Here is a 15,136-nt window from a genome sequence, read left to right as displayed (position 1 = left end):
GGTTGTTTAATAATACTGTATTCTGCAATGAATGTTAATACCTTGCGGTTTGCAAAAACTATTTTTACTGAAATGTGGAGATTATTATGCAGGTTAGGATTAGTTTTGGATTTTAAATGCTCCCGTGAAGAGAACTGCTGACTTCCATAAGCAGCAAGAATAGTACATCAAAAGCAGTATTGTGGGGAGGAGAAAGTTGTTGAATAAGCTTTGATGATCTGTTTTCATCATCCGCGTTGCTTCTGAAACAGTGACTTTGTATGTGAGTAGCTTCGTTTGAGTGAAATCTGATGTTTTATTTCATTCACTTTTGTTTAGAAAATATATTGAAATGCTTTCTGAAAGCCTTCATCTTGTCTCAGTTTATTAGCCATTGTTCTTTTTCAGCAGTAATTTTATGTGTGTTGGTTCACTATTTGTTTTTCTTTCTTTTTTTCTGCTTTTTCTGACAGTCGTACCCATCCAATTACATGGACCAAATGAAGCCAAACAAATACAGCGTCATTTATTCTGCACCAAGCATGTTGCACAATAAATTCTACTCAAACCCTGACAGACTGTCGAATGGAATCCAGATGGAACCAGTAGACCTTACGGTGAACAAGCGAAGCTCACCGCCTTCGGCTGGCAGTTCTCCTTCACCTTTAAAATTTCAGACTGTGCATAGGAGAACTTCTCCTGGATTGACTCTGTCCTCACCCAGCTCTCCCATCAGTAAATTCACACCGTCACCCCCAGGAGTCCAGCCGTTATCCATGCCTATAACAATCCCTCCTGTAATGGCTGCTGCTCTTTCCCGCCACGGACTGAGAAGCCCTGGGATACTCCCAGTCATTCAGCCTGTTGTTGTCCAGCCAGTTCCTTTCATGTATGCTCCCCATCTCCAGCAGCCCATCATGGTATCTACAGTCCTTACAGATGAAATGGAAAGTCCAAGCAGCATGCAAGGTTGGTGCTGTCAGAGTTGTGTTTTTTGTCCTCTCGTACTGGGAAAATGACTATATATCCATTTTCTAAAATACACTAATTATACACGTATAATTCACTATGTAAATATTTCATGAAACTTAGCAGGGTTGCATTCAGTTGCACTTTAAATGTGCGTGAAAGTTGTTTGTCATGGTAGATCTACTGAGATTTGAACTGATGAAAAAGTGAATTGAAATTCTTTTCATCATAGTTCATCAGGACAGAAATACAAAACCTTCCAGTTTTAGTATTAACTACAGATTCTTAGGTGTATCTTTTATTTATGTGGCTCTTCATGTTTTTGATACGTTGTCTTCCATCTCTGACCTTCCCCCACACAGTGCCTGTTATTGAGTCCTTTGAGAAGCCTGCTCTGAAGAAAGCAATTAAAGTAGAACCGGGAAGCGAACCAGCAAAGACTGACTTCTATCCTGAACGAATGTCACCTCCAATGACCTCATTGTCTCCCCAGGAAGTAATGCTGCAAGAGTAAGTAATTTAACAGTAGTTCCCAAATCAGCAAAGTAACGAAATGCAGTTCAGTGCAATATTTAACTAATTTTAAGGAACGAGATAGAAAGTTGCTGTGCTTATAGTAAAATCCAGAAAAACTTTCTCCCCATTGTGAGATGCAGTTTCAGCTTTTGTTCTCTTTCATCATACATAGATGTGTATTTCTACGTAGCAACCACATTTCTAAAGTAATGTTGGTTCCAATCCTACAATTCACTGGATGTAGAACTGCAATAAGCTAGTGATATCTTTATATAAAACCAGCAACAAACTAGAAAAATATTTCAAAAACATTTAATACTGATCTCAGTATTTACACTATCTAAAATACCCTTCCTTAAAAATATTCCTGTGACTTTCTTGGTGGACCTCTTCATCTTCTAAAAAATCTTAGAATCATACAATCATAGAATCACAAGGTTGGAAACGACCTACAAGATCATCCAGTCCAACCGTCTCCTCATCACCATTGCCACCACAAGCACTAAACCATATAACGCAGCACGTCATCCAGACGCCTCTTGAACACTGCCAGGGACGGCGACTCCACCACCTCCCTGGCAGCCATTCCAGTGCCTGACCACTCTCTGAGAGAAACAGTTCTTCCTTATGTCCAACCCAAACCTCTGATACAACTTGTGGCCATTGCCCCGTGTCCTGCTCATTGCCTGGGAGAAGAGGCCAAATCCCTCTTCACCACAACCTCCCTTCAGGAGGTTGTAGATTGCAGTGAGGTCTCCCCTGAGCCTCCTCTTCTCCAGACTGAACAATCCCAGCTCCTTCAGCCGCTCCTCATAAGACTTGTGCTCCAGACCCCTCACCAGTTTCGTTGCCCTTCTCTGGACACGCTCCAGGACCTCAATGTCTTTCCTGTAGTGAGGAGCCCAAAACTGAACGCAGTACTTGAGGTGTGGCCTCACCAGTGCTGAGTACAGGGGGATGATCACCTCCCTGCTCCTGCTGGCCACACTATTCCTAATGCAGGCCAGGATGCCGTTGGCCCACACTGTCGGCTCATGTTCAGCCGAGCATCAACCAACACCCCCAGGTCCTTCTCTTCTTCACACTCATCCAGCCACTCATCCCCAAGCCTATAACACTGCATGGGGTTGTTGTGCCCAAAGTGCAGGACCTGGCAGTTGGCCTTCTTGAACCTCATGCCATTCACTTCAGCCCAGCGATCCAGCCTGTCTAAATCCCTCTGAAGGGCCTCCCTGCCCTCAGGCAGATCAACACCACCTCCCAGCTTGGTGTCATCTGCAAACTTGCTGAGAGTACACTCAATCCCCTCATCTAGGTCATCAATAAACTTATTAAACAAGATGGGCCCCAGTACCGACACCTGGGGGACACCACTCGTAACGGGTCACCAGCTGGACTTAACTCCATTAACCACTAACCGCTGGGCACAGCCCTCTAGCCAGTTCCTTACCCAAAGAAGGGTGTACCTATCCAGGCCACAGGCAGCCAGTTTCCCCAGAAGAAGCCTGTGAGGGACCTTGTCAAAGGCTTTGCTGAAGTCTAGGTAGACTATATCAATGGCCCTTCCCTCATCTATCAGACTAGTCACCCAGTCATAGAAGGAGATGAGGTTGGTCAAGCACCACCTGCCTTTCATGAATCTGTGCTGGCTGGGCCTGATCCCCTGGACACCACGCACATGCCGTGCGATCTCATCCAAGATGATTTGCTCCATAACTTTCCCTGGTACCAAGGTCAGGCTAACAGGCCTATAGTTCCCTGAATCCTCCTTATGGCCCTTCTTGAAGATGGGAGTCAACATCAGCAAGCCTCCAATCCTCTGGGACCTCATCAGTTAACCAGGAGCACTTATAGATGGCTGAGAGGGGCTTAGCAATCACCTCTGCCAGCTCCCTGGACTTGTGACTGTCCTGATGGAGGAGAAGCTCTCTGACTGTCTCCACCTGAATCGCTGGGGGCATATTCTGAGCAGCGTCCCAGACTTGCAGATCATGTCATAAAAAGCCCAGAGGATAACTGATCTGGCTATTAAAGGTAGATGTAAAGAAGGCATTGAGGACCTCAGCCCTCTCCTTGTCCTCAGTGGCCACATTCCCTGCTGCATCAAGTGTAGGATGAGAATTATCTTCGATTCTTCTTTTGCCGTTAATATATTTATAAAAGGATTTTTTTTTGTCTTTTAATGCAGTGGCCAACCTGAGTTCAAGTTGGGCTTTCACCTTCCTAACTTCCTCCCTGCATACCTTAGCTACTTCTTCGTAATCTCCCCAAGCAGCCTGTCCCTTCTTCCAGAGGACGTAGACTCTCTTTTTCTCCCTGAGTCTCAGCAGTAGTTCCCGGCTCATCCACACTGGTTGTCTTCCCCTACGGCTTGCCTTACGGCACTCAGGGACAGCCTGTTCTTGTGCCTTTAAGATTTCCGTCTTGAGGAGCGTCCAGGCTTCCTGGGCCTCTTCACCCTTGAGAAGTAACTCCCAAGGGAAGACACAGTCCTTATGTTGCAATGACTTCCGTTGTTTCCCAGCAGTCTGCAGAGCTGCAGTTCTTGCTCAGCTCTTTCAAGTTCAAATTCTGCAGCATCTACAGCAGTTGTAGCTTTTAGCTTTTTATTATTTAAAAAAAAAAACAAATCATTCAAGTTGGCAATTCAGTGGAAAGAAAACCCTCAGGTGTACAAGTTCTTTGTCTATTCATTGAAGTTCCTTGCTTACCTGAGGCCAGTGTTTTGGGATTCGCAGTTTAAGTAGTTCCTGAAGGTCTCTCTCTTCCCCCTCAGCCACTTGTTTCCAGGCAAGTACTGATACAGCTGTTACTGAGATCACTGCAGATCTGTCCTGGTTTAAAACAGTAGAAGGCAGAGCAGGGGCTAGGCAGAAGAATTGAGGTCTGGGAAGAAACTTTTTGATGTTGATGGAAAGATTCTTAGGCAGTACCTGATGGACCATGGCTATGCTTCCATCTACTGTTTCCCTTTGGAGAATTATGCCAGCTTACCAAAACCATGGGACTGCCCAAGTCCTGGCTCACCTTTCAGCAGGCATTGCTCTGGGCTTGCACGCTGTCTATTGGTGTGGCATTTTGTGTGCAGTGAACTGGTTGCCAGCTAGCTTTTGTAGACAGTATGCTGTTTATTTAGAAGTAAGCTTGTTTGTTCTATTACAAGAAAACTGTAAATATCCATGTTTACCAGATGGATACTTAACTTCCCTAAGAGCTTTCCACTCACAGCAGCCAGGTCTGTCTGTACTTGGACCTAACTTCTGCAGGGTTAGGGCAACCGAACGCTGTGCTTCACCTTTGTCTCGTTAGGCCTCTTGAATAAGAGCAGACCAGCAAGGGCTGTTCCTGGCTTACAACACACCCTTCCTCTTGGGCTGAGACTTCTGTAGACTTGTCACCTGCATTAGTGATTTGCATTAATTATTTCCCTGTGAGACCAGTTTCCACAGGAAATCCATCCGCTGAGCAAAGAGCATAACATTCAGTAAGAAGTATAAGAAGCATTGGTACACTGTTGGTTATGTTGTTCCTAAGCATCTTCTCTGCTTGACCATGCAGGAGCATTCTGTTTATGGAGACACAGTCCTTATGTTGCAATGACTTCCGTTGTTTCCCAGCAGTCTGCAGAGCTGCAGTTCTTGCTCAGCTCTTTCAAGTTCAAATTCTGCAGCATCTACAGCAGTTGCAGCTTTTAGCTTTTTATTATTTAAAAAAATAGACAAATCATTCAAGTTAAAAGATGAGACTTAAACGTCTGTAAAATTTCCTGTGGTCTCACAGCATCATCAGCCGCTCTCTGCATTATGAGGTCTAATTACACAATTTCTTATCATTTTTTTTGGATTCCAGCTGTCCAAAGTATGCTATTCAGACAGAGAGAGGTTATATTAAAGAGACTTAGGAGTCTTTCAGTTTCATTTTTAAGTAACTGATTTTACATTAACTTTGGTTTTAGGCAGATGAATTACGTACATAATTTTGCTGGCATTTCTGTAGATATTTCAAGACTTGCCAGCACATCTGATAAGTGAAGCAACTGTACAATTGTTTCCAAAATCAAACTTAAAGTAAAAAAATCTGTCAAGTATAAGAAGCCTGATTAGTTCTTTTTTCTTGCAAGCATGAGTGTTGAAGTCTAACTTACACTTCCAGTGCACTGTGATCTGCTGGTAAAGAAGAAAAAATCTTGCTAAAATCGTAAAATGATTTTTGGAAGGTAACTGTTAAATAATGATGCTTACCTGATGAGAATTGCATGGATTTCTGTCTTGCATAAGAAGAAATTGAAGAAGGAGCTGTGATTTATTATTGACAGTTGTTTAGTTTTTACCTCTGATTTCTGACACTATATGAACCATTTTTTAAAGTGCCCCTCCCCCACATCTGAATATTGTTAACATTCTGTAGTCTTGGCAGCCTCCTTTCCTCCAAAGGGAAAATGAGACAGAGACGGATATTCACCATTTTATTTATGTACTCTTAGGTCATGAACACAAACAACATACAGTCAGTGCCTTTTGCTCCATTTTTCCAGCTGTTACCATGTCCAAAACCAAGTCTACTTGCTGTGCTAAGTCAGATATTATCCAGAAAGACTGGTGTGCAGTTGCATTAAAACTGAGCATTGCTTTAGAGAAGCTTGTCATTAGAAGCTCAAAACCTGCCTTTCTTATTGAAGAGTGTGTACATCCGTGTCTAAAATCATCGCCTGGGGTTTCCTGCCATTACAGTATTTTTAGCTAGATTTATTGTGTACTTGAAGAGTATGTCAATCAGCAGTAGCAGAAACACCCATGGAGCAGAATTTGGCTCCCAGTCTGAAGCTGGTAGCTGTAATAACAGAAGAATACTTGAGTGAAACTTTTCTCACATCAGTAATTTCCACCTTGCTACTGTGGAGATTAATAGAAATTAATCTACTTTTCTTGTTCAATTATGCACAAAATTTTCTTTGCTGTGCCTGATGTCTTTTTTACATTTTACCAAAGGACCTGTACATGCCTATAGCTTTGCTATGAGAAGCAGTCATGCAGCGTTTCTGAAAAACAAGCCCTAGAAGAACTTGGTTGAAGTGTCAAAGACTCCTCAGATAGTGATTTTTAATATAAATCAGTTGGTAAAGAAATTTGAAACACTGTCACAGAGGAAGGAGTGGAAGCGTAGAAAGCTTCTCTCTGTCAGATGGAGGAGCTGGTCTTACCGCAAGGAGCACAAATATCTGCACTTTATGTATTAAGTTTCAGCTACAGGCTAAAAAATACATCAGAAGTATCAATATGGATCTGGTGATTAGCTGGAAAATGCAGCTTTGTGTGGTTGCAGGACTTGCAATGCTGCTTGCAGTTCTGTCACCTCCTTTTCTAGCATTAAGATGGAAGAAAGAATCAAGGTTCTGCCCAATTCTGCAGCCAGCTTGTTAAAATATCAGTAGTTTATGAGTATTACATCTTTTAGGATGGGTTTTTGGAGGCACAAATGTTTATACTTCATTTTTTATAGAGGTCTGTAGGCCCTCGCCCCATGTCTTACCTGCCTTGTACCTGTGGGCTTCAAAGAGAAAAGTGATGTTTATGAAGGTGGAGATCTAACTTCAGACATCCTGTGGGTGTGTCACCCAGGCTAAACTCTGCTTTTAGGAATTGACGTCAGTGGGACAGGGAGGCCGCACCCTCCTGCCAGCACCAAACAGGAAATTCTTAATTACTCTGTAAAGGAGTGGCTGGAACAATAAAGATTGAGTTCTGCTTTGAAAGCCTGGAGATACAATTCCTTTAATCGTATGGAATAGCTGTTTCCAATTACAGGCCAATTAGCTGCCTTTTAAGGCAGAAGAAAAACTGCAAATAAATAAACAGGAGTTCGCTGTGAACTCATAGATTAAAAACCCTGGGTTTTTCTGAAAGCCTGGATTTCGAGAGGTTTTTTCCTTCCTAAGTTTAAAAAAAGCTAGCAGAAATGGCTACATTGTGCCACAGTGTAAGTGAATACTTACAACTATTACTGCTAGAATGCATGAAATTTGTTGAAGCCTCTTGAATTTTTCGACATGCCTGTAATGCTGTTCTTTTTGCCAAGAGACAGCATAGTAGTGAATATGGGGCTCTGTGATGGATCATAGTAACTGAGGTTTGCTGTGCTAAATGTTTCTCATTTTTAACATTGAACAGGAATCACCCTTCGGTTATAGTTCAGCCAGGGAAGAGACCTTTGCCAGTGGAGTCGCCAGACACGCAAAGAAAACGCAGAATACATCGGTGCGATTATGAAGGCTGCAACAAGGTCTACACTAAAAGCTCCCATCTGAAGGCTCACAGAAGAACCCACACAGGTTTGAGCCTGCTATGTTTTTCTTTCATCAAGTCTCTGGTAAAACGGTAGATTATGATTTTAATTCATATTATTTACCAGGTATGAAAAACAAAAAACAGTTTTGGCAGTATTCTGAATATAATTACAGGCTGAGCAAAAGAGGGAATGAAGCAGGAAAAAGCTGTAAGAAGAGACTGTAAGCTAATGCAAGATCATTCTGTATGCTTTACATTCACTGGCTCTTTGCTCATTTTCTGTCCAATTGCTTGCAGATTACTCATGCTGCACACCCTGTAAGGACCAAATCAGTTCACATTACACTACCACACCTCTTACATCACTGTTAAATTTGACTGAGACTTCCACGGGAGTAGCCAGTTTGCAAAAGTCGGGACTGTGTGCCAAATACATACAGACCTGGTTCATGTGGACATGCTAACCACGGTCTAGTAGAGCTCTTTTCTGAGTGGGTGTTATCCCCACCTCAGCTCTCCACAGAGAGATTTATCGTGGCACACTGATGGCATGTATTAATGTATGTACAGCCAAGATTTTTGCAAACCCGAGAGATGCTTTTAGGTGAGATTAGGCAGTTCATGTCTATCTTACATCTCTACACAAGCCAAACCTTTACCTATTTGGCTGCACAACGCTGTGAAATAGAATGAGAATCCAATATTAGGAAAGAGTTATTAAGAAAGATTTTAAGTTGAGCTATCTGTGGCAGAGATACCAGTTAATACATACTTTGGTAATTGTAAGAGGTAACTATGAGATGGTAACTATGAGATTTCTGCCAGCTGTGCTGATTGACAACACCAATCCTTTCCCCCACTAATCTACCACAGGAGGTCCTGGTTTTGAAAATACTCAAACAAATGCTTAAGCCTTCACACTTCTAGGCTTAGTGAGGAAAAACAAGCGCTAATACAACAGAAAGAGGAGCAGAGACAAAAACAAGAGTAGGTTGTGGCAGGAAATAATTCTTGTATCTGTTAACATTGCACAGTGCAGAACACTCTGCCAGCCTGTTGCTGGTGGAAGGCTTTTTGAGTAAGCTTAAAACTACATGATGAAACTTGACAGGGCAAGAGGATAAACCTGTCAAGTAACTGATGTATTTGTATCTTAAAGCCTGTTTCTCTGTTTCTTTCTTCAGGTGAAAAACCATACAAATGCACTTGGGAGGGATGCACGTGGAAGTTTGCTCGTTCTGATGAACTAACGCGGCATTTCCGCAAGCATACGGGAATCAAACCTTTTCAGTGCCCAGACTGTGACCGTAGCTTTTCACGTTCGGACCATCTTACTCTTCACAGAAAACGTCACATGCTAGTCTGAGTGTCTTCTGCCCCCGACTCCTCTCAACATTTTTTTTTACACATGCATTTTAATTCGAGTTCAGCTGGTCTGAATCTCTGTAGTTTATACCATTAAAAGCTTACATATGGTCAGTACTAGATGTTATCTTACCCTTCGATGTCCTTGCCACGGGTCAGACCTAAAGAATGTGAACAGTTGTTTTGTTTTGTTTTGTTTTTCTTTCTCCTGGGGATGCTAAGCAAACCCTTTCTTCAGAGAGTGTGTTTAATGTATTCCATTGTGAATAAGGGAATTTGTAAACAAACAGCTTTTGTTGGTTTCTTCATATAATCAACCCAGTGTATACTGATAAACTAGTAGATGTTATTGAGTATCCAAAATGCTCATCCTTGGCAGAGACATTGTTTATGTGCCCTGTGCAAGGCATACTCTCATTTTATGCTCAGCAATGCAATGAATGGACTTCCTCAACCTTGCTGATTTCTGCAGTATAATTAATACAACAGTTTTAGAAAGACACCTGATTTAGAAATCCCCTCTGCCCAAACAGTGGGTAACACTGTAGAAGTAAATCTAAGCAATATACTTTACAGAAAGATTGAGTCACAGTATCACCTCAGTCAAGAAGAAAAATTAGGAGAAACTGGTCTGTACATAACACTGTGCATCTAAACCAATGCCATCTGTCCTTTGTATTATAGTATAGTATTCAACCATGTTTTTATTGCATACTGCCCTGGTGGATTTGTTAAATGAAGATCTTGTGTGACACTGTATGTCTGTTTTCTGTGCAACTGAGTGGATGGAACATACACGGTACTCTCCTATAACATGGCATTAAAAGATATTCATAGAAACCTTCCACACCTCATTCCAGGATTATAGACTGTCCCTCTGTAATCATTCCCTTATGTTTCCTCTAAATAATTTTTTTCTCCTTACTGTACCTCAGAAAATAGAAATCATCATGTCAGAAATGCTCCAATGTATTGTTGCAAGTGCCACTTTAATACACTACAGTATTTTGAAATATTCACAATATTTTAATGACAAAATGGCATCAAATATGAAGCACTTACGTGATAAACTGAGTCATGTATCTGGTTAAAAGTATGTGCCAGATCATCCATTTGACAGCTCTGATCTGTGGCTCTGGTATTCTCGCAGTGCTCAGTAGATGGAGCTTCCCTTGTGGATGCATCCATCGCATTAAAACGTGTCACCAACTCCCCTGTCAGTAGTAAACACAACTCAATTGCTCAAATACAAGCAAACTGAATTCAGACAACCAGCTGATCTTAGCAATGTTCCAGTACTTGGAACTTTTCCACAGGAGGGAGGGTTTCTCTCTATTAGCTGTCAGGTTCTGTGGTACTAAAAAGAAACAGGATCTGTTTGTCTAGACTTGAGCAACTGTTGAGTGTTTGTTCTTCACCCCATGTGAGGTGAACATAATTGCGTGCCATATAAACTTGGTAAAAATCAGATCTTCCTTTGTCTTGGAAAGCCCCACTGGAAAACAGGGCCGTGGGGAGGAGGTTTGCAGAGTCCTCCAGGAGGAGTCAGGTTGGAGGTCCATCCTCAGGTGGGTACCTCAGGACCTGTGGAGAGCAACGCTGGGCTGTGGGGAGTCCAAGAGCAGCAGCCTGAAATCATCTGCAGGTGCACAGCTGGAACATGAGGAGCCTTCCACATTTGCTTCCTTGATGGTGGGGTTTCCAGCTCACCTTGGGTACCCATGAGTGGAGAGAGAGGAGATCTGTTCTTAGAGAAAAATGTTCATAGTGATTGCTATAAAATGCAAACTATTGCTCAAATTGTGTAGCAAATCTTACATATGTGAATATGAAACTGTCAAGTTTATTTAAGGAACATCTGTGCTCTGCAAAGGGCAGAATGGGGATTACCATGGCTAAGGCCGTTCTGCACCTTTTGTAGAGAAAATCTTTAGGCTCTTTATGTTGCCATGCATCCTCAGGACCTAGGGCTTGACTGATCCATTCAGAACCGAAAAACTTCAGAAACCAATTGGTCCCTTTGTGTCTGACTACTCCATTACTAACACTGATGAACATGTGGGAAAGAGATTGCTGTTAATGAGCAACTGGTTTAAAATTGTGCTTTATCATTGGATTTTTATCTTTTATTTTTGGAGTGAGCAATGTCATAGGGAGTCAGACTTAGCTTCACTTGCAAGACTCCAGGTAGTGATGGTGGTTCATTGACATTGAGCTGTCACTGGCAGAGGGCAATGTGGAACTGCTATAGCATCAAATACAAGCATACAGCTATGTGGTGTCCTGGGATAAAAACAATTCTCAGCCTGTTCAAGGGTGCAGAAAGAGGTGAGATCCTATTGACCCACAAGTGGGTCAAGGACAACAGATCCCATGTTTAGCTTAACAGATTGAAATGCCTGGGATTTAGGATGATAAAGCAGCATTTCTTTCCAATACTCCTCTTTTAAGATTTTCACATTTATTTTTTAATAGAAATCTAAAGTACCATAGAGGCGTCCTTTAATTTGCCTATGTACCTTTTTCCTGAAAATATTTATGATAATGGTGGAGATGAAGACAGCAGAGATGCAATAGAACTTTTAAGTGTCTTTAGCTATGTGCCTTGTGATTTAGGACACCAGAAATTTAAATATTAAATATAAATATTTCAGTCTGTTTCAGGTAAATGCTTTGTAGGATTTCTCACTTGGTCTGTGGGTGTCTCTGTGGAATGTCAAAGAAGCCACATGTGCATAGGCTTTCATCTTTCAGCTGAAAACGCGTGTTTACATCTTTTGTGGCTCGTTGACTCATTTAACAAATTTTGGTTTGAGGGCTGTTGTGAAATTCTTTAAACCACACAACTAAATACTTCTAATAAAACAGCCTGTTCCATGTATGGCTTAAAGAGAGGCCTGTTTAGATAACGAGACAGACTAATCCTGCAAGAGGTGATTATCTTAAAAAAAAAATCCTTTCACTAGCAGTGCTGCACCGTGCAGTGAGTAACAAATGATACTGCTCCTGCTTCATCCTTTTGTTACAATGTTTTACTGGGTTCTGTGACAATCCCAAAAAGCTCAGCAGGTGTTATGGTGTGGTTTCATTTAAATATAACTGCCATTCTGCAGCAATATTTCTAATGCCACATCTTGTCCAAATGCATTGTTGTCTCTGCCGAGGTTAGCTATGTGTAGAATATAAATCCATTTTACATATCCGAATAGGGCTACACCAGTTTTCATTACATTTTACAGATACTAGCACCTTTTACGCTATTTATGTACTTCAAATGTTAGAGGGTCAAAATAATCTTTTCGCTTAGCATCTCTCACCTGCAAATATAGCAGGGATGTTATATTTACTTCAATACGTGTATAAACTATGCAGATTTTTTTTTTTTTTAAAGAAAATGTAATATATTTTATAAGCTAATAAGACTGAATGGGTAATTAAAGGTTTCTAGTGTGCGTTACTATAACTTGCAAATATGGATACATTTTGGTAATCTTTCTTACTAAAGATGTGAATGTTTAATGTACTTTTACTGTTTCTACTTTGGTAGCCAATGGGAATTCAGTAATGACATTTTGTCATGTTGAACTGTGAACAGAAATTTGTACTGTACAGTCCTCATATTTAGTACAAAATACATATCTATGATAACTGTTAATAAAGCCATCAGAATATTATTTGCGGTTGTGTCGTCATCTACAATGAGAACACGCATAATGTTCAGTAAAGATGCTAGGGAAAATTGATACTGAATATAAATAACACAAACCTCACCCTTAAAGAAGAAAAAAACAGTACTGTATAAGTCTGTAAAATGTGTTTAAAAACATTAATCCCTAATCCAATGAGCTTGCAATTAGGAAGTTAAGAGTTCAGCACAAGACAGTGTAATAAAGCACCAGTTAAGAGGGGGCTGTAAAAAAGAAGGGAACAGACTCTTTAGTGTGGTCTGCTGTGATAGGACAAGGGGAAATGGTTTTGAAATGAAGGGAGATGTGGATTGTAGAGGTGTGAAAGAGGTGAAAGGAAGGGAGGAAGGGAGGAAGAGAGGAAGGCAGGCAGGCAGGCAGGCAGGCAGGCAGGAAGGCAGGAAGGCAGGAAGGCAGGAAGGCAGGAAGGGTCGATCCTCAGCAATACTTCAGATCTCTAATATGTTCCTTGCCATCCACCATGCATTCTGGTGGTGGTGCTGAAACAAAACACTGCAGGGGACAGCTAAGTATGCTAGTCCATATAGAGACCATGTGCCACTTGTTTTACTGGCTGCAGATGAAGAGATTCTGTCATACAACTGGAGAACCCTTGCCCTAGTTGATGCAATGGCAGTATATACAGCTGTACAGACAGGACAACAACTGTGACTCAGAAGTAAGCTAATGAAGGCTTTCTTCTACACAAATTTCATATTTGTTTGGCAAGTTTCTGCTACTTCTGCCTACAGATGCTTTGGGTTTTGTACCAATAAGCTGAGAGAATCCTAAGCACTAAGTACAAAATACGCCAGAGCTTAAAGGATCTGAAGATGTTCACAAAAGAAGAATAAACTAAACCTGTTAATGTTAAGCCACATTTCAGGAAAGGTTAAATATCAACCCAGCCTGGGCCACCATGTAGCCAGCCTTCCCTTGGAGGCTATGAGAGGACAGGCCAGACGATGCCATGAGTGGATTCTAACTCTCTGGCAAGTCTGAAGTTATTTTGACACCGTGTCTTTTCAGAGACTCCAGTGGATGTTAAACGACAGCTAGAAGCTCTGACTCATCCTTGTAATGATCCAACAAGCCATGAGACACCAAGCTCACACCCTCTAGCAAACATTACTGTAAGCGACCAGATCGAGGCTGATGGATGCTCAACAAATTTACAGCTGTAGTTGTCTGTATAGATATAGATATTTTCCAAGAAACTGGGGATTTTTAAGAGAACTACTCAGCTTTCTCTGAAGTTATGTAGGTTTCTGTCAAACCAGGTACTTGTCCCTCTCTAGCTCTTACCATGTCTGTTACCCTCAACATTCTCGTGTCAGTCCTTTCAATTATTTATATTTTACCACAGAAAGATTAAAAAAAAAAAAGAAAAAAAGAAAAAAAAAAAGGGGGGGGGGGAAGCAAGGGGGGAGAGAGAACTCATTATCAGAAGGAATGTTTACCCAAAAGTACAGAAAGGATATTTATCATCCCTGTAAACTGTAGCAATTAGGTAATGCAAAATAAGTTCTTGTCAACAAGATCAGATAATCAAGGGGTATGTTGTCACAGAGAAGTGTGGGGAAATGATGATTTGAGAGCTTTGACACCTTGTCTGAGGTTTGGCCAGAGCCAGGGAGAGTTCATGGTCTGCTCTAAACTCCTAAACCTGGTGAGGGAGATCACAAGATCAGTAATGCCCAAAATAGAACTGTAGAAAATAAATCTTTGGACAACGTTCAGTCAAACTGCATACTTCATGAAGAAGTATATTATGCCTATACTTTTATATTTAAAAGCATTTTATTAGAAACAAAGATTCATTGTACACATTTTAGCAATTCCTTTCCACTCTTGCTGAAGTTTTTGGTTTTTTTTTTCAGGATATTGGTGTACTGTAGAGTGAGTGCAAATGCAGTGTAGGTGAAGTACATAATTGAAAGCAGAGATAGCAGAAATGAGGCAAGAAAATAAAACCTTGAGAAAACAGTCAGCTTGTGTATCTTCATGCTCCCCTTGAAAATAAAGACAGCTCATTGTAAAGCAGCCTAGTGCTCATATTGTAGACTTACAGAATCACAGAATGGATTGGCTTGAAGAGACTTTAGAGACCATCCAGTTCCAAACCCCTGAAGCCTTCTCTTCGCTAGGTTGACCATTGACAATCTTTCAGCCTTTCTTTGCAGGAGAGGAGTCCCAGCCCAACGGATCACGTATGTCAGTGAAGCAGTACACACTGCCTGCAGCCCACTCAGTAGGAGCAAAGTAGAGCAGGGGACTGACCCACAGCCACTGAACCAGCACAAGATCAGCAAACAGGATAGGCACCTCCTGACTCAG

The 15,136-nt window shown here is 41.5% G+C and overlaps 1 protein-coding gene across 1 annotated transcript in view; it reads left to right on the top strand.

The window, feature by feature from the left end:
* KLF3 (KLF transcription factor 3) overlaps nt 1–12,787 on the top strand; it is a 29,816-nt gene extending 17,029 nt beyond the window's left edge. Inside the window, exons 4-7 of the mRNA XM_048942188.1 lie at nt 453–948; nt 1,311–1,458; nt 7,632–7,792; nt 8,933–12,787. Of these exons, the coding sequence (XP_048798145.1) occupies nt 453–948; nt 1,311–1,458; nt 7,632–7,792; nt 8,933–9,114 (987 nt within the window). The 3' untranslated portion in view covers nt 9,115–12,787. The remainder of the gene's footprint in view (nt 1–452; nt 949–1,310; nt 1,459–7,631; nt 7,793–8,932) is intronic.
* The last annotated feature ends 2,349 nt before the right edge of the window (nt 12,788–15,136 follow it).

This window comes from Lagopus muta, chromosome 4 (assembly GCF_023343835.1).
Source record: "Lagopus muta isolate bLagMut1 chromosome 4, bLagMut1 primary, whole genome shotgun sequence".
Taxonomy (NCBI): Eukaryota; Metazoa; Chordata; class Aves; order Galliformes; family Phasianidae; genus Lagopus; species Lagopus muta.
The sequence above is the reverse complement of the archived record's forward strand: the minus strand, read 5'-3'. Positions and strand labels throughout refer to the sequence as shown.